General features: G+C 51.7%; 1 protein-coding gene across 6 annotated transcripts; it reads right to left on the bottom strand.

The window, feature by feature from the left end:
- Positions 1-3,546: 3,546 nt before the first annotated feature.
- GLTP (glycolipid transfer protein) lies at positions 3,547-25,999 on the bottom strand. 6 transcript variants are annotated; one of them, XR_015144665.1, is made up of 7 exons: positions 25,730-25,999; positions 11,045-11,103; positions 9,954-10,087; positions 6,955-7,105; positions 5,488-5,631; positions 4,945-5,032; positions 3,547-4,723 (listed from the first exon to the last, which is right to left on the bottom strand). XR_015144665.1 is itself a non-coding variant. In XM_086348366.1 (5 exons), exons 1-5 carry the CDS (start codon positions 25,830-25,832, stop codon positions 4,541-4,543), a joined length of 630 nt encoding a protein of 209 aa, XP_086204492.1. In that variant the 5' UTR covers positions 25,833-25,999; the 3' UTR covers positions 3,547-4,540. The 6 variants fall into 6 exon arrangements, 4 of the variants coding, with proteins under 4 accessions (XP_086204492.1, XP_086204493.1, XP_086204495.1 ...); XR_015144666.1 differs by having other exon boundaries at positions 3,547-4,719; XM_086348366.1 differs by lacking the exons at positions 4,945-5,032; positions 5,488-5,631.
- Between the last annotated feature and the right edge of the window lie 108 nt (positions 26,000-26,107).

Below are 26,107 nucleotides of genomic sequence, written 5' to 3'. Positions count from 1 at the left end.
CCTTTATCAAGCACCTTCTAGGTGCCAGGCGCTGTGCTAAGTACTCTGCACACGTGGTCCCATTAGATGTCACAAGGAGAAACCCACGTGCCCACGTGTGGATGGAAAGATTTTCCTGGAATTATGAATACAAACCAGGGACTGTCGCAGTGACAGTCCACTGTAGATGGGCAGAGCTAGGAGGGCACGTGGAACTGTCCAATCTCCTGACTTTACAGAGAGGGAAACTGAGGCCCAGAGGGGAGAAGGCATTCGTCCAGATCACACAGCCGATAAGGGCAGAGCAAGGAATCACTGCCTTTTTCTGGGGTGTTCCTGTTGATGCGTCGCTCTGTGCCCTGCGTTATCTTTCAAAACAAGGACTAAGTGAACACGCTACGGTTTAACTGCATTAGGGGGCCCGCTGCCCCTCAGGAAGCCCAGGATTACATGGGCTATAGTTATGGAAGCTGAACGTGAACCCTAAACTGTGAGGTGATGGTGGGGGTGGTACCACTAGCAGCAGCAGTGTAGCGCAGCGTTAAAAGGAGTAGTGAGAGCGGCGGCAGAAGCCAGAGCAGTGCTAATAGTCGCGGTGGCGGTGGTAGTCGCAGCAGCAGCAGCAGTGGTACAGAGGCGGTGCTATATTACTAGTAGTAGCAGCAGCAGCAGCGGAAGTAATAAGACATATTTTGACCCAGCAGCAGCAGAGCAGTCGCCCTCATCCGAGTAGTAGAAGTATTAGGAGATACCCTTGACCCAACGGCTGACATTCAGTCAGAATCCCAAAGCACCCGCTTACGAGGCTTCAGACTATCCCAACAGTGTTCAAATAGGACTCCTCACGTAGCCCTTGGAAGCCACCCCGAACACGTCAGTGGGGCACGCCTTGGGTGCGGGCTGGAGTTCTAGAAGGTGCGGACAGGCGTGGGGGACTCGCCGCTCCCGGGGAAGCGGCTCTCTGCTCACAGCGCCACCTATCGGGACCCGCGGGACCTGCAGGAGGTCGGCGCGCAGGCGCAGCGGCGGTGGGGCGCCCAAAGCCGCGACGCTGAACCAAAGGAACCCATTGATCAGGAAATGGAATCCATAAACCCATAAACCCAGGAAATGGAATCGTCCTCCGTTTTCCCGTAAGCTTCTGTAGAGGATGACCAATGGGTCAACACTGGACAATTAGCAGCCAAGCGCTTGCCTGGGCGGTTTCACTGATTCTCAGTGAACTAAGAACTGTTAGTATCCCCATTGTACAAGACAAGGAAACTGAGGCTCCGAGAGGTGCAGCGATTTGCCCAAGGTCACTCAGCTGATAACTAACAGAGCCAGACTCCGACACTTGGTCATGTTACCATACACATCACACACCAAAATATTCGTGCAATTTAACACTAAGACAGCTTATTTCATAAGTTTCTAATTGTTTTACAAATAGTATTTATTTATTCATTCATTCGTTTACTTTTGTGTGGCCCTACTGTGCAGCTTGTGGAATCGGTTCCCTGACCAGAAACTGAACAGAGGCCCTGGACAGTGAGCGCTGGGAGTCCTAACCACTGGACCACCTGGGAATTCCCTACAAGTATTTAATGTAAGCCTCACAACCTCTGAGAACGGGTACTGGTGGGACCCCCCCACCCCACCCCCCGCCCCCGTATGGAAAAGGAAACAGGCTTTTTATGGAGAAGTGAGCGTCAGTTCCTTGTCTATAATAGAAAATTTGAATCACAGTTCAGTGAGATTTAACTAAATGCAGCAACGAGTAAAGAGTCCTTTTTTTTTTTTTTAATATAATTTATTTTTAGAGTCTTTGGCCACACCACACGGCATGCAGACCTTACCCAACCAGGGATGCAAATGGTGCCCCCTGCAGTGGAAGCTTGGAGTCTTAACCACTGGACCACCAGGGAAGTCCCAAGAGTCAGTCTCTATCAAACTTTTGGGCTCACTCTGTCCGCTGGCATCCAAACGGGCACAACTTGGGGGAGATGAGTCTGATGAGAGCCCGAGGTGCCCCCAGACCTGGCAGGATCACCCTGGCTGAATCCTCTTGCCCCATCCCTGGGGTGTTCAGTCTCTTAATCTGATAAATGCAGCTTCTGATGCCCACGTCAGGGCACTTGTGAAATGATGTATACAAAGTACTTGTGCAGGGCCTGGTATACAGCTGGTGCTCAATGTGTGTTCCTTCCTCCCTGCCCCAGGCAGAAGTGAGTCCCACTCTGACAAGGATGACATGAGAAGGCATAGTTGCACTGCTGACTTCATCTCTGGGGTCACAATCCCAAAATGCTCCTGGGGCGAGGCAGGTACCAGGAATAAAGAAGGCTGTCCTGGGAAAATTCTGACCTTCCACAGAGAAACTGCCTTCCTGGTGTCACTATATTATGTTGGAAACATGCAGGAAAAACTTTTTTTTTTTTTTTAATGTGGACCATTCTTAAAGCCTTTATTGAAAATCTGTTACAATACTGCTTCTGTTTTATGTTTTGGTTTTTCGGCCATGAGGTATGCCAGATCTTAGCTCCCCAACCAGGGATCGAACCTGCACTCCCTGCATTAGACAGTGAGATCTCAACCACTGGACTGCGAGGGAAGTCCCAAAAAGCTCTTTGTAATATATATATATATATATATATATATACACACACACACACACACACAGAATTTTAAAAATTTGTTGGCAGAATTTTATATTCAAAGGGAAAAATCCTAAAAAGCAGTTAGAGCTTAGAAAGATCAGTGGCATTCTTCCTATCAGCAATGTTAGGAAACATCATGAAATCAGAGACAGCAAAAAACTTAGTTCAGACTTCTAACCCTTGGCCACATCAGAGGGAACCTTCCAAACTGGATATCCGACTGATTGTGCAGAAGACCCCTGAAGATGTTCCAGTTTTCAGAGTCAAGCTCAAATTCCTCAGTGGCATGATGTCTCACATACACACACAGCCTGCTCTGGGTCAAGCCAAAAGGACATTGCCTATGAACTGGAGTGTCCCCTCTTCCTCCTCTATTGGGATCCTCACAACCCCAACTTTCCCATCGAGGTTCAGTGTGAGCCCCAATCTGTGGACTCAGGCTCCCTCTGGGCACCGACCACGCTATATTACCTCTGCTGATTTACTGGTCCATCCTGCCCACTAGACTGTGTGTTATGCAGGAGCAAAAATGAAGTAAAATATTTTCCCCCACATTTAACCCTAGTACCAGAAAAAGCACCCGCCCATGATAAAGTACAAATAACCAATGGTTACAGGGTTGGGGAGGCAACAGGGATTGGTGGAGACTGAGGCAAAGTGAAAGTCTATCTACCCAATCGCCCCATCCAGCCAAGGGAGCAGTCACTTCTCACTTTCAGCCAGGCAGTTTGATTTCTCTAAGAAGCTAGAAATAAAGATTTTTTTGGGACATATCAGTTTCTCAACGTGGCAGCCAGTTCTATTTTTCAAAACCAGAAAACAGGAACCAGAGACTAAAAAGCAAGTCCTTGGCTGGTTCCCAGTTGTATCCTTTGATCCAGAAAGAACAAGAAAAAAAAAAAAATCAAGAATCAAAACAGCACACCAATGTGATTCCAAAATAGAGATTTATTTATTAAGGATTATTTAGTTTCTGCATAAAAATCACCAATTGTTCCTCACTGGGTTTTTAAACATACATCAATTCTTTGTGGGTTGCTTTGGTCATCTCGACACTTTAAAAAGACAATTTTTTTAAGAGCCAGGAAGGACAGTTAAGGCAGTAAGGCATGTTCATGGGTTCATCCTCTCCCCCTCAAAAGAATACACATGGTAGGTAGTTGCTTAGGTTGGAAAGGCTGTCCCTGAAGGTAATTATGCAGAAGAATGCAAATGCAATCATCTACGGTTGGTTATTTGTGTCTGATAGCTTTAAAATAAGCCTCCCCTTGGTCATCAAAGGCTTGCTGGTTGGTTTCAGCTATAAAAAACACTGTCTGGCAAAAGACAGTAAGAGAGGGCTCTAATGACAGTGCCGGAGGCTCGGCTGTGCAAACCACATGAGAACACACACCAGTTTTCTTTAAAAAGAAAAAAAATCCCACAAGAGGGGCCCTGTATAATTTCAGATCAAACCCCCTCATGGTCCTTAAAACACTCAAAACATCATTCAGCCAGCTCCTCAGAAAGACACGTGCCTATTTTCAAACTGACGGATCTAACACCACTTACCCCAGAGTCATGCTCCAAATGGGGGTTGGAGGGGACCAAAAAACCCTAGGACTTGATTTATTAGAAATATTAATTGATTTTTACCACACTGAAATGAAGGCATAAAGTCAGTCTGTACTGTCATGAAATTTAAAGGAGATTCTGAAGTGTGACGGTTATTTATTGCTCCAGGAGGACAGAGCCCAAACGTGACTTTTAAAAGACCAGGGCCGGCCCCCTGTGGACCCTGGCCTGACTCAAGGCTGCTCTGGGGGCGCGCCACGGGCAGGGGGCAGCTAGCCAGCCAGATTCACAGTGATTCGGGTTTGCCTGTCCCTGCAGGGGGTCTGCGGTCCAGGCTGTGCCGTCAGAGTACCCGCTGTGGAGCTGGCCTACACCTTGTAGTTGAGCTCGGCGTTCATCCTGGTGTACATCTCGTAGATGACGTCGATGGTGGCCGTGTAATTGACCAGGAAGAGGCGGATCTTCTCCAGGCATTCCTCCTCCGTCACGTTCTGGCCCTTGGAGAGCGCTTTGAGGAAGTCGGACTTATAGGGGGCCGCGTACAGCGCTGCCTTGAGATGGGTGACAGGGGGTGGCACAGTGTTAGAGGAGGGGAAGCCCAGCCACCGGTCAGGTTCTGGGAGGGAATGCCCCCAAGGTCTGCACTGGGCATGAGGCCTGTGTTATTCATGGCATTGAACAGGAAAGGCCAAATGTGGTGGTGGCGGGGGGTTGTGTGTGTGTCCCTTTCTACCAGGTGAGGGACAGCAGGAAGCTTTGGGGACAGACAGACCTGGCTTCAAATTCCAGCTTCTACTGCCGACTAGCGGTGAGCCTTGAGCAAGTTACTTAGCCTCTCTGAGCCTCAGTTTCCTCATCTGTAAAATGGGGATAACAATGGCACCCGCCCAACTGGTTGCTTTTGTCAGGATTAAGGAGGTCGTGCCAAGTGCTGAGCACAGCACCAGGCACACAGTAGGTGCTCTGCAAGGATGGACCTCTTCCCTCCGGTGGGTTCCCTGCTCTGGAGGTGAACAGCTTCCTCCTGAGACCCACTATCTGAAGGGCGGGGTGAGGAGAGGATGGCGGATCTGTGCTGTTCCTCTTTTGACCTTCAGGGGGCGACACTTGCCTAAATTTCAGGGCTTCCCTGACAACTTGAAAAGCCCAGAGAACCAGAAATTCATAGCATTTCCGAACTAGAAGGAAAACAATGCAACAGGATAAAAAGGCTTAAGAGTACAAGTTTGAGAAGGGGCGGGGGGTGGGGGTGGAAGGGAGGGAGGCTTAAAAGGGAGGGTATATATGTATACTTATATCTGATTTGGCTTCCCTGATAGCTCAGTTGATAAAGAATCCGCCTGCAATGCAGGAGACCCCAGTTCAGTTCCTGGGTCAGGAAGATCCCCTGGCGAAGGGATAGGCTACCCACTCCAGTATTCTTGGGCTTCCCTTGTGGCTCAGCTGGTAAAGAATCCGCCTGCAATGCAAGAGACCTGGGTTCGGTCCCTGGGTTGAGAGGGTCCCCTGGAGAAGGGAAAGGCTACCCACTCCAGTATTCTGGCCTGGAGAATTCCATGGACTGTATAGTCCATGGGGTGGCAAAGAGTTGGACACAACTGAGCAACTTTCACTTTCATGTCTGATTCACCTTGTACAGCAGAAACTAACACACCATTGTAAAGTAATTATCCTCCAATTAAAAAAAAAAAGAATCAAAATAGAAATAGCTTCAACACACCAAGCACTGTATACAGAATAATACATAGACTCTTCACAATGAGCCTGTGAGGCAGGGCCTATTTTATGTCTATTTGCAAGATGAGGATACTAAGCTCAGGAATCCTGGCTCAGGAATTTCTTACTGTGTGACCTCTAGCAAGATACTTAACGCCCGGGGCATCAGTTTCCTCATCTGTGAAACGGAGCCACGGACAGGGCCTCTCGTGAAAGTGACCCTCCACGGGCAGCCCGCCTTGAGCTAGGCATTTAGGGCACCCAGTTATGGCGGTGGTCGTGAGGCCTTCACAGGGGGCAAGGCTCTGTGGGCGGCGGGGGGGCAGGGCTCTTGCAGTCCCTGCCCGGGATGGGTGCTGTCTCCAGCCTTGCCAGGGCGGACGGACGGCCCACAGGTGCCATATTTCCTGCCTGGATTCAGTTGACGCCTGACCCTGCCTGCCCATGACCTGTGCCACGCGGGACAGAGACCCGCCCTCAGAGCCCCATTCTCTCCGCAGAGAGGATGGGCGGGCAGGGGGCGCTGTAGGAGAAAGGGGGACCAGAACAGTGTGCAGTGCACCCGTGGGCTCTCGACGCCTCTCCGGTGGTATTCTCCCATAGCCGGGCTGGTGCCGAAGGCCTGTGGCCACCATCACCCCAACACAAGTCACCAAGAGCCTCGTGAGCAGATGTCCCTTCAGCAGACACCCCCGTGGGTAGGTATAGGGGCCCTTCCTCCCCTCCCCACCCGCCTCCAGTGCCAGGGTCCCAGCTGAATCCAAGGGGCCAGTGAGGTCAGCCCACCGTCAACCTGAGGGCCTCGTCTCTGTCCTGGTTCTTCTCATGGTCTCCCAATCGGGCCCCTCGTCAGAGCTGCCACAGAGCACTTAGGAAAATGCCCACCGTGCAGCAAAGGCCTCTCATCACACCAGTCTCATCCCAGACAGACGGGGGAGAGCCCCTCCTGAGCCCAGGGTGGGCAGCGCAAACACGGACACGGGGCAGGGGTGCCACAGCGACGGAGCGTGTGGCGGAGGGCGAACCCCACAACCAGAGGTCCCTCTGCGCCCGCGGGGTGGCTCACCTGGAAGATCTTCTGCACAATCCAGCCGTGGTACTTCTTGAGGGCCATCTCGTAGGCCTTGGTGGCGTTGACGCGGATGAGGTTGGGGTGGTTCTCATCCCGCTCGCCGTCGCAGATGCTCTGGAGGAAGACCTGGATGAAGCGCAGGCCTCTGCAGCCGGAAAAGAGAGGGTGCGTCAGGGCGCAGCACGCTCCCGCTGGCCCCGCCCACCCACCGCACAGAGACCCGGATGTACCCTGACCCGGATGTACCCTGAATAAAGCACTTCCCGTGACCCTGGAATACCAAAGCTGACAGTCACTCAGCTGTCATGTCTACACCAGCTTCTGTGTAACGTGACACCCCACCCGCCTCCACTTCCAGGGGATCACCTCACGTGTCCCAAGTACCTCGTCTACACCTGGCCTGGGGCTGACCCCGGCCACGGCCTCTGCTGGGCTGTGAAGTCTATAGAGGGCAGGGTCTGGACGCGCTTTGCCCATTTCTATGGCCATGTGGCCATCCGTGCTTGAGGGACGAAGCCAATCAATATAGTGTTGAAGCCCCAGCTCTGGTCCTCAAAGGGCTCAGGGACCACAGACCAGGGCCATGCAGAGAACACGAGCGAGTCTGATCCTGTGGGCTCCCCGCTCCCATCCCGCCTGTGCCGTGGTCCACATTCTCCCGTGGCCACTTGAGCCCTTCCTCTGAGGTAGGATGATGCTCCAGGAACCAGGAGCAGGGTGTGGGTCATGGCAAGGCCACCAAGTTTAGAATCAGATCAGTGCCAGCCCTTTATTCCACATCATCTCATCTGCTCCCCTCAGTCCGTCCGGTGAGACTGAGCTCAGCACAATCTGCCCACTTCACGGAGGGGAATACAGAGGTACTCCAAAAGCCTCAAAGGCTGAGATATAAGTTCATATCTCAGTCTCATATCTTAGACAGTGAGAGCCTGTCTCACTCCCTAACTGGGCTCCTCTGCTCCCTCCCTGCAAGGGGGTGGGGATCAGTTTGGGGGGTTCTTGGGGCAGAAATGCTTGGCCCGAGGACTGAAAGGATAAAGCTCAGCTTTATCACGTGTGAGGCGAAGGAACTCCTCCATGCTTGGATCACAACTCTCAATCACTGGGGATCAGCCTGGACTGTGAACCACGCTCAGGGTCTAGTCCCAGCCCTGCCCTGACTGGCCACCTCTCCTGAGCCCCTGCTTCTCCCAGCCTTTATGGTCCTCCTGCTGCCCAGAGCTGGAGTGAGTCTTTGTCAAGCCTCATTTTACCCCATTGCTGATGCCCCTCCGTGGCATCCCAGGACCCCCAAGGAGGCTGGAATTCATCCTTGACCAATTGCACCTCATCTTTCCCTGCTCCCACCTTGCATCTAGGGCCCTGGCTGGACCAGATCCTCCTGGAGGGGTGGATACTCTGTACCTCTCCTGCCCTCCCACCCCTGCAAGGCCTCTTCCTCCTGGGACCCTGCTGCTCAGTCTTGGAGATGCTACTTGGTAACCCTCCTCCAGGAAGCCCTCCCTGATTTCTCTCTGCTCCAGGTTCTGATATCCTGCTGTCATGACCTGCCCGGCAGCCTGACCCCCTGCCTGGGCTGGACTGTGATACCCTAAGAGGGACCCTGCCTCTCCAAGCAGCATCCCACGCATCCGGCACCAGGCACAGCACACAGCAGGTGCTCATTATGTGCTCGACTTATTGACATCCACCAGGATCTGCTCTCCCAGTCACCAGGCTCTGCCCATGTCTCCTCTGGACACAAACAACCTACTTCCTGACCTGAATGTCACTCTCTGCCTGGCTCTTCCTGAGAAACCTACAGAACCTGCCAGTGGATGGACCCAGGGGCATTCCTCATTCCAGGTATGTGACTCTCTGGCTGACACACAAGAGTAGGGCAGCTCAGTGTTGACAAGTCATAAAATAGGCCATAAGGGTGTTAGTTACAGCCCACCTACCCACTGATGCCCACACTGGCTACATCCTCCACGGAGCAGACTCTTCCTGTTCCATTTCACCAAAGAAGTGCACAGAGAGTATGGGGTGAGGATTAGCTTCTGGGGATGGGGATCCAGGGAAAGTGTGACTTTCCTGGCTCCTGACTCCAGGCCCCAGAGAAGGGGCAATGTTGGGAACATCAGTGGAGCAGAGAATGGGTCCCTGGCTTCGTAGCTGCTGCCAGGGACTGTGGAGCCTGCATAGCTGAGGGAATCCAGGAGCTGGCAGAGAGCAGCATGAGCTCAGCAAGCGAGCTGCCTGGCCCTCTGAGCCTCAGCGGCTTCGTCTGTAAGATGGAATGACTCTGCACGGTTCCAAGTATGTGCCATGAGGACAGTGCGTAACATGGTCACAAGCACTGTCAGCTAACTCCAGGGTGAGACCGTCTGAGTTCAAGTCCCGTATCGGGGTGCCCTGCCCCCAGCCCACAGGTCGAATTTATGTGAATTAGAGTTCTTTTTTCTCTAGATGCTGTGGTTCTGTCAATAAACTGTCATAATATACAAATCTGCCATGTGCGTGATGTGACTGGCTGGTTGTAGTCAGGACGTCTTTGTGCAGTGCACGACCTGTGCAACTGCAGAGCTCAGCCACTCTGTCCCAGCCCTGGCCCTGTGCCCTGAGCCCACGAATTGGCCCCAGAAGCCACCAGCATCCTCCGCTAGGACATGGGATATATGGGGATCATACCTAACTCACAGCACATAAAATATGATCAGGCATCTAAAGAGCTTAGCACAGTGGCCAGAGTATCTGTGGGTTTGTTATGCATCTGGTGAGGCTGGAACCAGCAAGAAGTGTCACCATCAGGCAGAACTTGGCCCCCAGGGTGCTTTTTCTCTGTCACTAAGTAGCACTGCACAAGAAGAACGCCTATGTGGAAGATGGACGTGCCCGTCCGCCCCATCAGAGCAGACGCCCTGGGGCAGTGGCGGGGTTGGCTGTCCGTCCTCTGCAGGGCAGGCCCCCAGCCCCCGCGGTCACACAAACACCCCGCCACCCAAGCCCATCACCTCTTCAGCCACATCAGTGCCAGCGTGGCCCCCACTTTGGGCCACTCGGCCCCGTACATCTCCTTCTCCACCTCCAGGATGTTCTGCAGGGTCCGGAACTTGGTCGGGTTGGTGTCATAGACAGCTTTGATTTTCTGGAACAGAGCACACAGGGTTTCCCCCTGGGGAAGGCTGCCTCCATAGCTGCCACCCCAGCAGAGCCTCGCTGTCCTGCCAGGACCGGCGTGGGGGCTGGTCACGACAGTAGTAACCCCCAGGCCATCCGCATTCACTGGATGTACGCGGCGCTTCACAGCCACAGCCTTCTCTAACCCCACAGCAACCCTGACGTGCCTGCCGTCGTGCCAATTACAGATGAGGAAGCAGGCTCAGAGAGGCGAAGTGATGTGCTTAGGGTCACACAGCTGGCGCAGGTGGGAACGGGGTCCAGCCCTGACCAGATCCCAGAGTCCACGTTCTCCAACCACTACTGACAGCACCTTGAACCCCAAGTATCTGAAGTTTCGCTTCTGTGGACAAACACAAGTAGGTCCTTAGGATTCAGAGATGTCCAACAGGAAGAAGGCTCCTGAGTCAGAGGCAGGAAGTTTGGATGTGAATCCCACCCCTGCCACTTCCTTGCTGTGAGTCCCTCAACAGCTCTGGGCCTCAGTTTCCCTGTCTGTAAAATGGGGATAACGACACAGCACCGGCCTCATGGTGGGTCCTTGCTGGGGGAGGGGGGACGGTCAGCGGTTGGGGGATGCCATCGGGAGCTCTAAGGATTGAGGAAGGAAAGGGCTGGGTCAGTGCAACTGTGGACCCCGGAGTTTATTTTTTGTTTGGTGGAGTGAATCCAAGTACTAGCCAGTTCCTTCTCAGGTCAGCCCTCCAGACTGTGAATCACAGTTTGGCTGTGACTGGATGGCATGACTGCAAGGAGAACCAAGAACCTGGAGCCTTGAGTCAGAGGAGCTGGGGGCCAGGCCTGTTTTCCACGTCTCCTTCTGTTTCTTAGCCTGGGGAGCTTGCAGTGGGTAGCAGGGCAGTGGTAACCAGGGTGGGATTAGAATCCTGATCTGGGTACTGGGGCTGCCCGGCCAAGTACATACGGTGATGTTGCCACTTATGTCCGCCTTGATAGGAGTAAACACTGGGGAGCCGAGGCAATCTGGGGACAAAACAAGAAGAGAGATGTTAGAATCCCAACAAGGGTGATATTCAGGACCGCCATGGGACAGGGGGAAAGGTCACTTGATGTGTTTAAGGAAAGAACTGTTTGTAGGTGTTAAAACAGTTCATGGGCAAGTAAATTTGGAGTCCTGGGCTCCAAGTGAGACCGGTTGCTTACTGCAGGACTTGTCAGAGCCTTTAAAATACAACCAGATTCTCTAAGGGGCAAATGCTTTTTCTACAGCACCCCTCATCCTAGGATAAAAAGTTCTGTATCTGCACCATCTAATATGGGCCACATGTGACTACTGAGCACTTCAAATGTGGTGTGATCGAGGCACTCAATTTGTAATTTTATTAACTTTCATTCATTTAAATGTAATACCCACATGTGGCCAGTAGCTACCATATTGGACAGTACAGTGTAGAGCATCTCGCAAAACTAACACTCTGAGAAACCATCTTGGCCAACAAGGCAGATGGCTGCTAACAAACCAGCTGGCCAGGAAGCAGCTCGAGAAATCTTAGTCCGTGGGAGAAGAGGGGCCAGATTTATGAAAGATAACCTTCTCATACACCAGCTTCTAAGGCAGAAGTGAGCTGGTGACCCAGAGGCCCCCCGGTCCTGAGACTCTGCGTAGGAGCCTGGGAGAAGCCACCAGCAGGGGGACCCCCGTCACTTAACAGAGCTTCATGAACTGGGGCTGCACACCTGCTCTGCAGACACTGGCAGTCGGGGCTTAGGAGTATCCGTTCTGCTCCCCGAGCCTCAGTTTTCCCATCCAGCAAGTGGGCCAACAGAGGTGGTTGGAGCTGCTACGAGGATGACTTGAAACCACCCACTTCTGAGACACATACTTTGTTCATCTCTGACATCCGAATGCTCTCCCTTGGAGGCAGTGTTCCTTTCTTGGTGGTTCACAAAACAACAGACCACCTTAAAACAGGTGGCGCCTTGGAGCTGATGAAATGTGGACCAAGAAACTGGCAGTGCCTGGAACTCAGGGCTCCCTGGGAAATATAAGCAGTCTACGGCCTGTTTCTCCTCCTTTCCCGCCTCTGTGAGCCCCCCCAGCAGGCCGTCATGGGGACCAGAGACAGCCCACGGGTCAGAGCTCCCTGCTGAGGGCTGGGCATGGAGGGAACAGACAGGGAAGGGCCGGGTCTCTCCTGAGCAGACTCAACAAGGACTTCAGCCTCAGAGCCTGAATTCAGCTGTGCTTCCCTGCCACCTCTGAGCATCCTCGATACAGAGCCTAGGGGGCAAAGACACCTGAGCAGGCCACAAGTGGGTACCAAAACCTATGGCGGGGAAACTCCCCCCCCGCCAGCTTCCCCTTGTCCGCAGGCCAGGCAGGGGCTTCGGGCAGGCACAAGCCAGCTGCACGGGGCGGAGGACTGGAGGAGGGCCACCTGTGGGCTGAATTCCACCCAAGGTGACCCGGCACACCTGGCCAGCCATCTGGAACATTCTAACTGCATCTGTTAAGAGAGGTGCATTGAGGAAACAGCACTGGATGTTTTACATGAAAAAGCCCCAAACCCCATAGAAAGGAGGTCAGGTAGGAATCCAGACAGACTGGGTTTGAATCCAGGTAAGCAAGTCTCCTGCCTGGGCTCCATGTAACTTAGTTTCCTCACATGGCAAATGGGGCAGCATGTGTACGTACTAAGTCGCTTCAGTCATGTCTGACTCTTTGCTACCCCATGGGCTATAGCCCGCCAGGCTCCTCTGTCCCTGGGATTCTCCGGCAAGAATTCTCCTGGAGTGGGTTGCCATGCCCTCCTCCAGGGGATCTTCCTGACCCAGGGATTGAACCTGCGTCTCTTACATCTCCTGCATTGGCAGGCAGGCTCTTTACCACCCATGCCACCTGTACGTATTTCATAGCGTTGTGGTAGGGATTGAAATCCAAACACTGAACACATTTAGCAGAGTGCCCAGTGCAGCAACCCTCAGTAAATGAACTCTGACCGTCTTTATGACTTTGGGACACGACTAGGGCTAGGCTCCACGCTTCAGCAAACATCACCCAGGCTTGGAAGTCACCAGGTCCTCCAGGGCCTGCGTTGAGTGGGAACACAGGGCCCGAGCCCCTGGCCACCTCTACTCTCCTGACTCCCAACTGAGGCCCCCTTGGGGCCCGAGTAGCCGCGTGGCCCAACTGCAGGCTCCTGGGTACAAGATCCTCAGGCTGGAAAAACCCTCCTCTCAGCTTGCCAGCCTCTCTCCCACTCCTATGGGGTCACATCTCCCTTCCCAGACGGTGGCAGGAGCTGCTCTGGGGTGCCAGACGGGGGTGCAGACATCCTGTCCCACCAGATCCTGCCAAGGGCGTTAATGCAGTAATGACTCCACCCATGGTTTCATCCTCCCTGATGTATCGCTGGCCTCATCCTGCAAGGCCAACCTGGGAAGCCTGTGCAATTTGCTAGTCCTGCACCGTGTTCTCCGCCGGGACGCTTGCCACAACTCCCCGGAAGCATGATGATGCACAGTAATAATGCAGAGAACTTCCTGTGGTCCAGTGGTTAGGGCTCAGTGCTTTCACTGCCCAGGGCGCGGGTTCAATCCCTGGTCAGGGAACAAAGATCCCACACGCCAAACGGAGTGGCCAAAAAATAAAAAGAAACTTCAAGAAAAAAAAAAAAAAATGAAAGACAGTCAAGACTCTCCACCGCTAGTGACTCTTTCCCTCTTGACTGTGTAGCCAAGGGTCGCCAACTCCGAGTCTCACAGGGCCATGCAGGTGCCATGGATGGGCTTTCTGGGGACCGGCCAAACTCTTCTAAAGGCATGATCATGGCTGCACCTCCTGGTCTTTCAGAAATATATGGTGCCCAAGACATGAGGCGGGTTGACAGATGGACAGAGAGGTGGACAGACAGGTACAGTCAGATAGAAATGGTAGAATCTAGATGGTGGCTACGTGAATAGCTGCTGTGAAATTCTTTCAATTTCGTTATATGTTTGAAATTTTTCATATAAAAAACTGGAAGAGAATGTCAGGCTTTTTTTTCCTGCTCATGAAAGTCGGACTTCTTCCTTCCACTTTTTCTCCAAGTTCACTGCACTGCTACCCTCGCTGTGGTTCCACGTGTAAGTCTGTCTTCCGTCCACCTCCCCCTGAGTGCTGAGAGGGCAGAGACCAGGTGGTCTTAGTCCCCTGCTCTGCTCCCCACCCCCGCAGCCAGTGGCATGAACAAGGGGGCAGATAGTGGGAAACATGAATCAAGAGGCACCCCACCGTGCTTTTTCCAGCCACATTCTTGTAGGGCAGACTGACCCAACGCACGGGTCTGAGGACCCGCACAACTAAGATGGCAGAGGCCATGGGAAGGGGCTTGGCCTCGGTTTCCCCGTCTGTAAAGGGACCGTCCCTGTATGGCTGCTGTGAGGGGGCGTGGGGGAGGCATGCCAAGTCAGGGCTCAGAGCCTGGCCGTGATTTGATTACCACTGCGGGCTGATTTTCAAGTAATGCCATCCTGCGTGGAGATGCAGAACCAGGGTTTGGCGATCATCAGCCACATGTGGGTGGCTTACCAGCTTCTCACAGTGACTCAGGTCAGTCGACAGGCATTTTAGAGACACAGAGAGTAACATTCGGTTTCCCTGGCTCTGGAAATGGCTTCTGTGTGGTTCTGAGTGTCCTCCCTACCCCCAGATGGCAGGGAGAAAGGCTGTCTCATTTTCTCCTGACACCACGTGGGGCCCGAGGTCATCGTGGTCTGCAGGAGCCGGCCCCAAGGCAGCTGCTCTTGCAGGTCATGGCGACCATGCAGAGACCAGGCTTCTGCTCAACAAGGGGTGGGATGTGGGGCCTGGATGGACTTCTGGAGCCGGGAAGGGAGCAGAAGGAGAGAGGGGCAAAGCAGGGCTGGGAGATGGCCCCCAGGAGAGGGGGGTGGTGTGTACATAGAGAAACACACATAGGAGTCGGGTCAGCAGCATCTGGACCGCCTGTGATCAGAGGAGGAGCAGTGTAGAGCTACGCAGCCTTGGTCCTGAGTTCAGATCTCAGATCTGGCATCACTCTGGACAAGTGACTTAACCGCTCTGGGCTCAGGCCCCTCCCTTTCCAGAGCCCCAAGGTGCTGGGCAAACAGGAGGCACTCCAGGTGACCTGACGCCGGCCTCCACACGCCCTATGGAAGGCTCTGGGCTGCTGTTTGCTTTGGCTTAGCCTGACGCTACAGGGCTCTGAAATGCCTCGTGACGGTGCAGGGTCACCTGGTGAGAGCCAGGCACTCACACACAATTCCAGACCCGAGGCTGGTACCAGCATCCCCTCTAGCCTTTCTTTCTAGAACGTTTCCATCTGTGTGTGTGTGAGCTCGGCAAAAGCGAGAGGACTCTGACCGCAAAACTGAAAATGATTTTGACCCCTGAGCACTCGGTGGCCTGCGAGCTGAAACTCACGCCGGCCCTGCTCTGGACACGACGCATTTCTTGTCAGGTCACCCAGTTTTACCTTTCATACAGAATACAGTGCTGCCTCAAAATTACCTTTCTAGTTTTACCTGTTTTGCAGTTATCCCAAACTTGTTTTTCATTATTGTCAGCCAAAGGGCTCTTTAGAATGGCACCCGGAACCTGCCAGAAGAGAGGGAGTGGGCTTGGGTGGCTTTCTAGTTTATCGTCTCACATCCAGAGTAAAAAGAAGCCATCTCAAAAACAAGAGAAAAAATCAAGTACATTCCCCCCATCTTACTTCATAAAGGGTCACAGATTCTAAACACAGTCAAGCCTTACCTTGGTCACCGGGAACATGTGGCAAATGGCCCCTTCTCTTTAGACTTTTCCTAAGCATGCCACTCGGAGAAGGCGATGGCACCCCACTCCAGTACTCTTGCCTGGAGAATCCCAGGGACGGGGGAGCCTGGTGGGCTGCCGTCTCTGGGGTCGCACAGAGTCGGACACGACTGAAGCGACTTAGCAGGAGCAGCAGCAGCAAGCATGCCACTCAATCCAAAAGGCATAACAAAAAGGCCAATAAGTCTGATTACAAACCCCAAAACCTTCTATATGGGATTGGGTGGGCATGGGAGGAAATCCCATCACCAATCAAAGCCAAACAGCAAACTGATTGGGAGAGGGGGTGACCCATGTAACAAATGTCATAGACCAAAGACTATTATCCCTAATATGTAAAGAACTCTAACAAATTAATAAGAAATAACCTCCTTATAGAAAAATGGACAATTAAAAGACGTTTAATCTCAATAATGGAAAAAAAAGCAGTGAAATATTTTCCATCTACCAAATTTGATGAATGTACCAACTTTCTCTCTAGTTCAGCTATCCTGGATGGAACTTATCCAAACGTATGACACATGTCCCTGCATTTGTACAGCAAGCCATTTGCAGTGTACTAAACAGGGCCATCATCAAAAATAGGAATTATGATAAAGATGTGGCCCAGTGATATCAGAGGCCCCCTCAACTGTTCCCTAAATGGGTCTACATGGTATGCTTCCAGGGTTTTAGGACAGCGTTATGTAGGTTGTTTTTTTTTTTTTTGCTGTGCCCTGTGGCATGTGAAATCTTAGTTCCCTAACCAGGGATGGAACCCATGCCTGCTGCAGTGGCAGTGGAGAGTCCTAGCCACAGGGCTGCCAGGAAAGTCCCCAGCTTTGTGTAGTTTTTAAAAAATTCCTCTTGCTTTCTCGGCAGTGCTTTGATTCTGCGAGATACTGGGAGAACAAGCAGCCAACTCTGTCAGCATCACCGACAGAATAAGAGGAAGCAGACACCCAGCAACACTGTGACCTCTGTGACAGTTCTGCCCGGGTCTCTGCCATGGTTCAGACGGTTGAGGTTGTCCGGAGAGCAGAACTCCCCATAAGCCAGCAGTCCCCATGTGCCGCACAGAATCACATTCATTTCCTGTTTTTCTGGCCTCCATGTAGTTGGAAAGCACCTGCTGTTATGCTCCGAGCAAGCCCCCAGCACATACTTGGAAATTTCCATCCAAGCTGCCCCCTCTACGCCTGCCTCTCTAGGCAACCATCTCTTCCAGTAGGTGATGCTCCCAACACTGGGCCACAAGGTGACCGAATAGCCCCCACCCTCTCATTTCATCTCAGGAATAATTTTCACTCAAGAACAAAAGCATTCTGCTTTTAAGACGCACACCTTCACTTTCAGCCTGTGTGGTTCAGTGTGGGAAATCCGGGCCCAACCCGTAAATATTCATTTGAAAAAGGAAGAACAGGGTGCCTGTGTCAGGATGCTAGGGGCCTGGTTTGGGGAGGTTCTATTTCAAATTCAATTTTTTTTTTTTCAATAGCTGGATAGTAAGGTTTCGCTGTTAATCACGTGGGACAGATTAACTTTACAGATCCTAGGTTACAAGGATCATAATGGGAGGCACTCAAATTACAGCTGATGGAGATGAATCATTTATTAATCCCGTGGTATGTGGGGTGTGCATGTGTGGTGGCTCAGTCTGCAATTAGGCCTATTTTGAAGTGTAAGAGCCCGAGAATGCCCACCTTTCAAAAACTAGTTCCCACTCTAACTTCTATCTAAGAGGAAAAAATATTTACCAAATGGTACTTTTAAAAATCACCCGTGGGACTTCCCTGGTGGTCCAATGGCTAAGACTCTGTGCTCCCAATACAGGGGGCCCAGGTTCGATCCCTGGTCAGGAAACTAGATCCTGCGTGCTGCAACTAAGACCGAGTACAGCCAAATAAATAAAAGAAATGTTAGAATAATTTTTAAAATTAAAAAAAACAAAAATAAAATCAGCCCCGTGACATGCCAACTCTCTTTATCCACATTGTCCCCTTTGGCAAAAACCAGCCAGCAATTGGGAATGCAAATGGGAAAATGAGTTCTCTTACTTGCTGTGTGGCCTGGGAGAAATTAGTTAACCTCTCTGAGCTGCAGTTTCCACATTTGTAAAATGAGGTTAATAACACACCCCATCTTATAGAGCTATTGCAAGGCTTAAATGAGGCTGTAGAAATAAAGGGGTTAGCATAATTTCTGGCTCAGTTTTTTAAAAGTTATTCTTTATGATTATAATAATTGTTATCATATATTATAGCATCATTCTTTAGGAAAGAAATCCAGGAAAGAATGATTCCAATGATTAAGATGTCAAAAAGGGAATTCCCTCGTCGTCCAGTGGTTGGGATTCACTGCTGAGGGCCTGGGTTCTATCTTTAGCTGGGAAACTAAGATCCCACAGGCATGACAAAAAAAAAAAAAAATCAAAAGAGAAAGAGATAAAGACAGGGAGGAGAGAGAGGTAGAGAAAGGTGTGGATATGGATAAAATCAGCAGGAACTTTCCAGTTATAAACTAAGGACTGTGCACTCCTGACCATTACAGTCTGAGATCTCAGCAGGGAGTGGTGAAGGGAAGGTGGCCTAATAGCAGCGCAGAAAATGAATCATTTCTGAGCCAGAGGAAGTGAGCTGGCCACAGAACTGCAGATGGAGAAAAGAGGTTTTATAGGACCCTGGGGAGCGCTGATCCATTGTAAGGACTTGTAAAGGCTCAGATACAGTTAACACAATAACAATTTTTGGGGGAAAAAAAAGCCCTGATACAAGTAACTCGGTAAGAATGTAACACAAGCAGTTAACATCCATCCAGGCCCTTTTAAAACTGAAACAATGCAACCTAAGACCAGAACTCAACATTGCTATTCTAACAAGCTCATTGAAATGAGCACACTGTCAATGCCAGATGGGAACTGCCAGCATTTCCCATCCCCCACAACAGCTCTAAAAGGTTCTTTCTGCTCTGAAAGACTTGTGTGCAGGGCTGGCCCCCTACAAAGCCCTTCCTCGTTACCTGACTTGGTCACCTCCCTTCATCACTCTTAGCCTCAGTCTCCTCTTCTGTAAAGTGGTGCCCATTCCTCCTAATTCATAAGGTCGTGAGGAGGAGGATTGGAAATGAGAGATCGGCTTGTTCAATGCTGAAGCACATGGAAGTCACTCAAAACATGGGTTACGCTAGCTATGGGGTCAGGCGTTATACTTTACAAAGCCGCCGTCACGCATTCTTTCCATTCCCTTTCAAGTTATCCATTGGCTGGGCACCGATGCTCTGCCAGGCACGTTGCTGGGGCCTGGGACACGATTCACAATGGGGCACTGTTCCTGCAACCAGCCCTACGCAGTGGACATCCCACAGATGAGGAACGAGGCGGGGGCTGGACAAGCTAGCAGGGGACAGAGCGGATGTCTGGGTCTTTTCCCTCTGGCTTCTCCATCTTCTTCCCTCCAGGAGCAGAGGCCAGACCTCCATCCTTGACCTCAGGGCTGGACTTTTCTGAACCCAGAGGATCAAGAAGATCTCCTTTTCGCTAGAGGAACAAAGGTGGTGGACACCACTGGTCTGTGCTCTGAGCTGGCCTTTGGATGTTATAAATGAGAGTTGCTTTAGCAGCCAGGCTGCTCAGCTGGCCCCTAGCCCTGGCAGCTAGTCAACAAGAGCCCGAGGAAGCTTCTTTTTGCAAGAACCTTGTTGCCCAAGAGCAGTGTGGCAAGAGGTGCAGATTCTCAGGCTTTCGGGTGGAGAGATTCTCGCATTGGACGCCAACATCATCTGGGGGAGTTAGCCTCCACCAGCCCCCCTGGAGGCCTAGCTTCCCCCTTTTACAGTCGGGGCTGCAGGCTTAGAGAGGGGAAGCTCCTGGGTGAGGACACACAGCTGGGACACCGTGGAACCAGCATTCAAGCTCAGGCTGGCTCTGCTTGATACCAATTTCCATCTATATGCAGAGTACATCATGAGAAACGCTGGCCTGGAAGAAGCACAAGCTGGAATCAAGATTGCCAAGAGAAATATCAATAACCTCAGATATGCAGATGACACCACCCTTATGGCAGAAAGTGAAGAGGAACTCAAAAGCCTCTTGATGAAGGTGAAAGAGGAGAGTGAAAAAGTTGGCTTAAAACTCAACATTCAGAAAACAAAGATCATGGCATCTGGTCCCATCACTTCATGGAAAATAGATGGGGAAACAGTGGAAACAGTGTCAGACTTTATTCTTTTGGGCTCCAAAATCACTGCAGATGGTGACTGCAGCCATGAAATTAAAAGACGCTTACTCCTTGGAAGAAAAGTTATGACCAACCTAGATAGCATATTGAAAAGCAGAGACATTACTTTGCCAACAAAGGTCCATCTAGTCAAGGCTATGGTTTTTCCTGTGGTCATGTATGGATGTGAGAGTTGGACTGTGAAGAAAGCTGAGCACCGAAGAATTGATGGTTTTGAACTGTGGTGTTGGAGAAGACTCTTGAGAGTCCCTTGGACTGCAAGGAGATCCAACCAGTCCACTCCGAAGGAGATCAGCCCTGGGATTTCTTTGGAAGGAATGATGCTAAAGCTGAAACTCCAGTACTTTGGCCACCTCATGCGAAGAGTTGACTCATTGGAAAAGACTCTGATGCTGGGAGGGATTGGGGGCAGGAGGAGAAGGGGACGACAGAGGATGAGATGGCTGGATGGCATCACTGACTCGATGGACGTGAGTCTGGGTGAACTCCGGGAGTTGGTGATGGACAGGGAGGCCTGGCGTGCTGCGATTCATGGGGTCACAAAGAGTCGGACACGACTGAGCGACTGAACTGAACTGAACTGAACTGAGAGACTCCCATTCAGGGACTTCAGCCAACAATAAACCCGGGTTCAAAGCAACTTCTCTCTAAACCTCCCAAGCAGCCAACAGATGAACAGGTTAACACACGGGGCCAGAGGCAGCCCTCTGTTTAGGTGTTGCTCGGCTCTAATGGAGATGCTTCTCAAGGTTAATAAGACCTCACTCCCTACTTGCAAATACACCTCCAATGGATGAGAGGAGTCAGCAGGCTGGTTCAGTTCAAAGTTGCAAAACCGGGGTTGGGGTGAGTGGGGGAAGTGGGGGAGTGAGAGGGAGGTCCAAGAGAGGGAGGATATGTCTACACACATAGCTGATTCACTTGGTTATACAGCAGAAACTAACACAACATCGTAAAGCAACTGTGTTGTAGTTTAGTGGCTCAGTTATGTCCGACTCTTTTGCAACCCTATGGACCCCGCCAGGCTCCTCTGTCCATGGCATTTCTCAGGCAAGAAATACTGGAGAGGAGTGGGTTGCCATTTCCTTTTCTGGGGTCGTCCCAATCCCGGGATGGAACCTGTGTCTCCTGTATTACAAGCAGATTCCTTACCACTGAACCACCTGGGAAGCAACTATACCTCAAAAAAGAATTTTTTTTTAATTGCAAAACCCATTGCCTTAAGCGGCTGTAGTATCAGCGGAACCCATCCGGGTGAAAGGAAGGTGGTGGGCTGGAGGGGAGTGGTGCCCCGGGCAGTGAGACTCTGACGCAGGTATAGAGCCAGAAGCGAGTGATGTCATGGCGCCATCTCTGGGGCTGCAAGCCATTCAGAAAGGCTACAGCATGGATTTCAAGGTGGGGTAATAGGGAGCCACTGCAGCTTCTAGACAGAGAGTGACAAAACTAAATGATAACCAGGTCTCTCCCTTCGCCTCTCTCTCCCTCCATTCCCCACCCTTCAACTGCAAATGCTCTGGAATGGTTGTGTAATCCACCGTAAAAGCTGAGAGGGTAGGGCCTCACAGAAGTCAACTGCAAACTGATCAGTGGTGAGATCCGATTACTTGGTCAAGGTGGAGAAATAAGATGGACAAAGGGTTGTTGACCTCTAGGTGGACACAGCAAAACCTATCCGGCTTGGGAGGCTCAGACCAGAGATACAGAAGAACGAGCCCAGGATACAGGTGCTCTGAACCACACATGACCTGCAGCCCAAAAGAATCAGCATTCATCAAGCCCAACCAATTCTGTCCCAAACCACATCCAATGAAGCATTAAGAAATGTGACTGCGCTAAACACGTGTAAAGCCTTCACCTGCTTCGACCCAGCAATTTCCCTTCAAAAAATTAGAAATAACCAAAGAAGTATGCAAAGAAATATACATAAGAATGTTCACTGTAGCATGGTTTACTAGAGAAAAAAAGAAACAATGTGAATATCCAACACCAGGGGCCTGGTTAAACAGTTTATGGCTACATTCAAACAACAAAATTCTAAGTAGCTCTGGAAAATGACAGTTGACATGGAAAGCTAGTTATGCTATATGGTTGGGTTTAAAAAAAAAAAAAAAAAGCAGTTTATCCTTTTTCCCTTAAAGTTGGATAAAGAGACAAATGGGTCTGAAAGGAAAATAGTCTGAAATGTCACCACTGATTTCTCTTAAAAAAAACAACGGGACTTTTCTGGTGATCCGGTGGTTTCCTGGTGGTCCAGTGGATAAGAATCTTGTGGCTCAGCTGGTAAAGAATCCACCTGCAATGCAGGAGACCTGGGTTTGATCCCTGGGTTGGGAAGATCCCCTGAAGGAGGGCATGGCAACCCACTTCAGTATTCTGGCCTGGAGAATTCCATGGACCATATAGTCCATGGGGTTGCAGAGAGTCGAACACAACTGAGCGACTTTGACTATACATTGAATGCAGAAGACGCAGATTCAGTCCCCGGTCCTGGAACTAAAGTCCCCTAGGCCGAGAAACAACTAAGCACACATGCCCAGTGCAGCCAAATAAATTAAGGTTTTTTAAAATAACAACAAAAAACTCTGTCTCAAAAAGCCGTGAAAGGATTAAGTGAACCCATCTACATAGACTACTTAGCATTGAGTAAATGCTCAATAAAAAATGGCAGGGAGATTTTTAATTTATCATTTCTTCTTGATCAATTTTTCCTCTGAGAAACAGATCTTCCTTAAAGAAATAAATACTTTTTAAAAACACTGCTCTTAGCCCTCTGCTCTATTCGTATCAAGAGAGGAAGCTCTCAACTGGGGGTGACTGTTTCTCTGCAGGTATTTTTGGTTGTTACAACTTGGAGAAATGGGATGCTGCTGGCATCTGGCAGAGAGAGGCCAGGGATGCCACTGAACATCTTACAAAGCACAGGACAGCCCCACCCCCCCACTCCAAAGAATGGCCCAGCCCCGAATGTCAGCAGTGTCATGGTGGAGAAACCCTGCTTTGGAAGGAACTGCCACAATGCCATTCAGACTTCTTGAGTTCAAACTTCAGACCTGCTCCATGCCAGAGACACACACGGCACCCAGATCACAGATCACCCAAGGGGCCAGACATTCCCAAGACCTGGACAAAGCCCATGTTTCAGAGCAGATGGGCCAATCTCCATCAAACCCGGTGTGCCAGGGGAAAGCCACTGGTGGGAGCATCCTCCCCAAACTTCAACCCTCGGGAGGAACCCTCCCCCGAGAAAAGCCTTAATGCTTCAGAACGGATCATCACGTTTTTCAAACAGTGCTAAGAATTATCCTCTGTGGGCCGACCCACTGAGGCTTCTGTATAAATGGCGGCTCTGTCAACAGATGTGACGGCCCACAACACCCAGTTCGCAGCAAAGACAAGGGTCTTTTGAGATCAGGGAAGGGGGAGGGGACGTTCTCCTACCCAGGCACCAGCTCACCACCCGCTCCAGCCACCACCACCCACCTCTTTTCCCGTCAAACTGGCCCGATACTTGCATCAAGTGAAGGCGGCCCCGAACGCAGAAACTGATGGACAACCTTGCTGAAGATGCAGGAGGAAAAGGCCACAGAACTTACCTTGGGGGTTTCTCCACCTTGAGAGACAGCTAACATTTGGGGCTGGCTCAGTTCTTTGTGGTTGGGGTCTATGTTGTGCCCTGGAGGGTGTTTACCAGCGTCCCTGACTTCCAGCTGCCAGTACCATCTCCCTGTGCCCCTTACCCACCGCCCCCCCAGGATGTGACAACCAAAAATGTCTCCAGATACTGCCCGTTGTCCCCTGAGGGGGCAAAACTGTTTGAGTTGAGAAGGACTAGATTAAACAGATTCTGAATCCTTATTCAGAGCAAATATTCATAGAACTAAAAGAGGAGGGAAAAACCCATCACAAAAACCAACAGTTCCTCAATGCTAAAATCAGACAGTTCGCAAGCTCCTGCCTGGAGATTTAGCATTATCTCAACATGGAGATACCAATATTAAGAATATTCTGTACATTTAAGTGCTGACTGAGCACCTACTGGGCACCAGACATTGTTCTGAGTATCAGGGATGCAACAGTAGACGTAAAGGACCCAGGTCTGAGAATCGTACAAACCAGGCAAAGGCACTCACTCAAACACTCATTAATCAATCATCTACGCTATGAAGGAACCAAAACTGAACTCAGGAACTTGTATAACAACCACGCCCCCAACAGCTAGGCATTTAAAGGCCTCGGAACCTTACACACTCCACCTCATTTAGTCCTTGCCACTAGCCTCAGAGATCAGCATGCCCATTTCACAGATGGGGACGGTGAGGCAAAGGGTGGAGGAAGAGAACAGGGATGTGACTTCATGTAGCCACAACCACCCCAGAGCCCACAGCACTGTAGCAACTACTGCCCACTGGGAGCCCTGATTACCCTCCAGGGGAAAGGGAGTGACTGCCCTGGGTGCCACCATCCCTTTAGTCCAAGTTAGTGTCAGCTTCTGTCAGTCTGCAGGTTTCTGTTGGACTCTGCCCTGGGGACTGGTCTCTTCCAGCCAGGCCACCAAGTAAACCAGCAGGGCGGGGTTTCGGGAAAGCCCACATGGAAGAGGAGAAAGCAGAGCTCAGGTTGCATTCTTTCCTGGAGACCAGCAAGGCAAAGGGCAGGGCCCTACTGTCTTCTGTTTCCCATTTTCCATCCAGGGTGTGGGCTGGGTTGGAGGATGGGAGAAACGAGGGTCTGCAACTGGCTTAGGGCCGCCTCCCAGTGTTCCTGTGACCTCCCAGGGCATGACAGATGGGGGAGGGGACTTTTTCTTTTGGACCCCACCCCAAGCACCCAGTGTCTGATGTCACCCCACAAAGCAGGTCCCCTGGTCTCGACCCCTGCTCCAAACGGAGAGGAAAGTTTAGGTGGTTCTCCCCAAGAAGGGGGCCGGAGAGTTTTGCAACTCCATTTCCAAAAACCCCCTCCTCACTTTGCCAGGCTTTCTGCCCCTGGAGTGGGGGTGGGGGGTGGGGGGTCTTGGACTTGGAATTATGAGGAAAAGAAGGGTTCACACCGTCCCACGAGGGAGAGGATGGGAGAATTTACAGAAAAGAGGGGGTTTATCAAATGAGGGTTTCATTTTAAAGTGAGAGAGTTGGGAGACATTCAGAAGAGGAAGAACAGGAGGATGGGGTGCGGGATAAAAGACCTGGGCGGTGGGGGACGGTGGGACGCTTTGGGGGAGACAGAGGACTGCAGAACTGGGGATGTGGTAGAGTAGGGGTGTTCGTGGGGAGATGGACGTTTGGGGCGCACAAGCGGGTGGAGATCTGCGGGCATCTGACGGATGAAGTGTCTGGGGAGACAGAGGATTTGTGGATGTCCGGGAAGAGATGAGGATGTGACATGTTCTGGGGAGAGAGGATCTGGGAGCAGTCTGGGATAGGGGAAATCTAGGGTGCTTGCAGAAAAAGGGGATCTTTGGTGCCTGGGGAAGTAGGATTTGGGGTGTCCACGGAAGGGCTGGTTTGGGGATATTTGAGAGAAGGAAGCGGGTGCATCTGGGAGCGCCCTGGGGCAGGGCTCCCGGCCAGTTCCCCCTTTCACCCCGGCTCACCGAAGAAGGGCGGCAGGTGGGACACCGCCTCCAGGAAGGGCCCCGTCTCGATCTGCTTGTCCGCAGGCAGGGGCCTCAGCAGGTGCTCCGCCAGCAGCGCCATTTCGGGGTCGAGGCCCGCGGTGATGCCCCAGCCGGCGCCGCGGGCGTCCACGCCGCCCCCCGGGCCGCCGCCGTCAGCGCCGGGGATGTCACTGCCGCCCTCGGCAGCCTCCGGGGACGCCAGCGTCGCCACTTCCGCCCGCGCTGCGCCCGCGTAGCCGAGCGCTCAGCGCCGCCCGCAGGCCGAGCGCCTAAACTGCTTGCCGCGCCGCCCCACCCCCGCCCGCCCGCGCCCAATCCGCGTCCGCCGCCGCGCCCGCCAGCCCAATCCTCGCC

This window comes from Bos grunniens, chromosome 17 (genome assembly GCF_055505025.1).
Source record: "Bos grunniens cultivar Pamir isolate PY7600 chromosome 17, Bosgru_T2T1.0, whole genome shotgun sequence".
Classification (NCBI taxonomy): domain Eukaryota; kingdom Metazoa; phylum Chordata; class Mammalia; order Artiodactyla; family Bovidae; genus Bos; species Bos grunniens.
This window is presented reverse-complemented; position numbering and strand designations above follow the sequence as displayed.

Excerpts from the sequence above, each read along its gene's own strand:
- GLTP (XM_086348365.1), bottom strand. The coding sequence starts at position 25,832 with ATGGCGCTGCTGGCGGAGCACCTGCTGAGGCCCCTGCCTGCGGACAAG. Across the intron at positions 10,088-11,044 it reads ACATAAGTGGCAACATCACC|AAAATCAAAGCTGTCTATGA; the intron begins GTATGTACTTGG and ends GCTCTGTTCCAG. Across the intron at positions 7,106-9,953 it reads GCACTGATGTGGCTGAAGAG|AGGCCTGCGCTTCATCCAGG; the intron begins GTGATGGGCTTG and ends TTCCGGCTGCAG.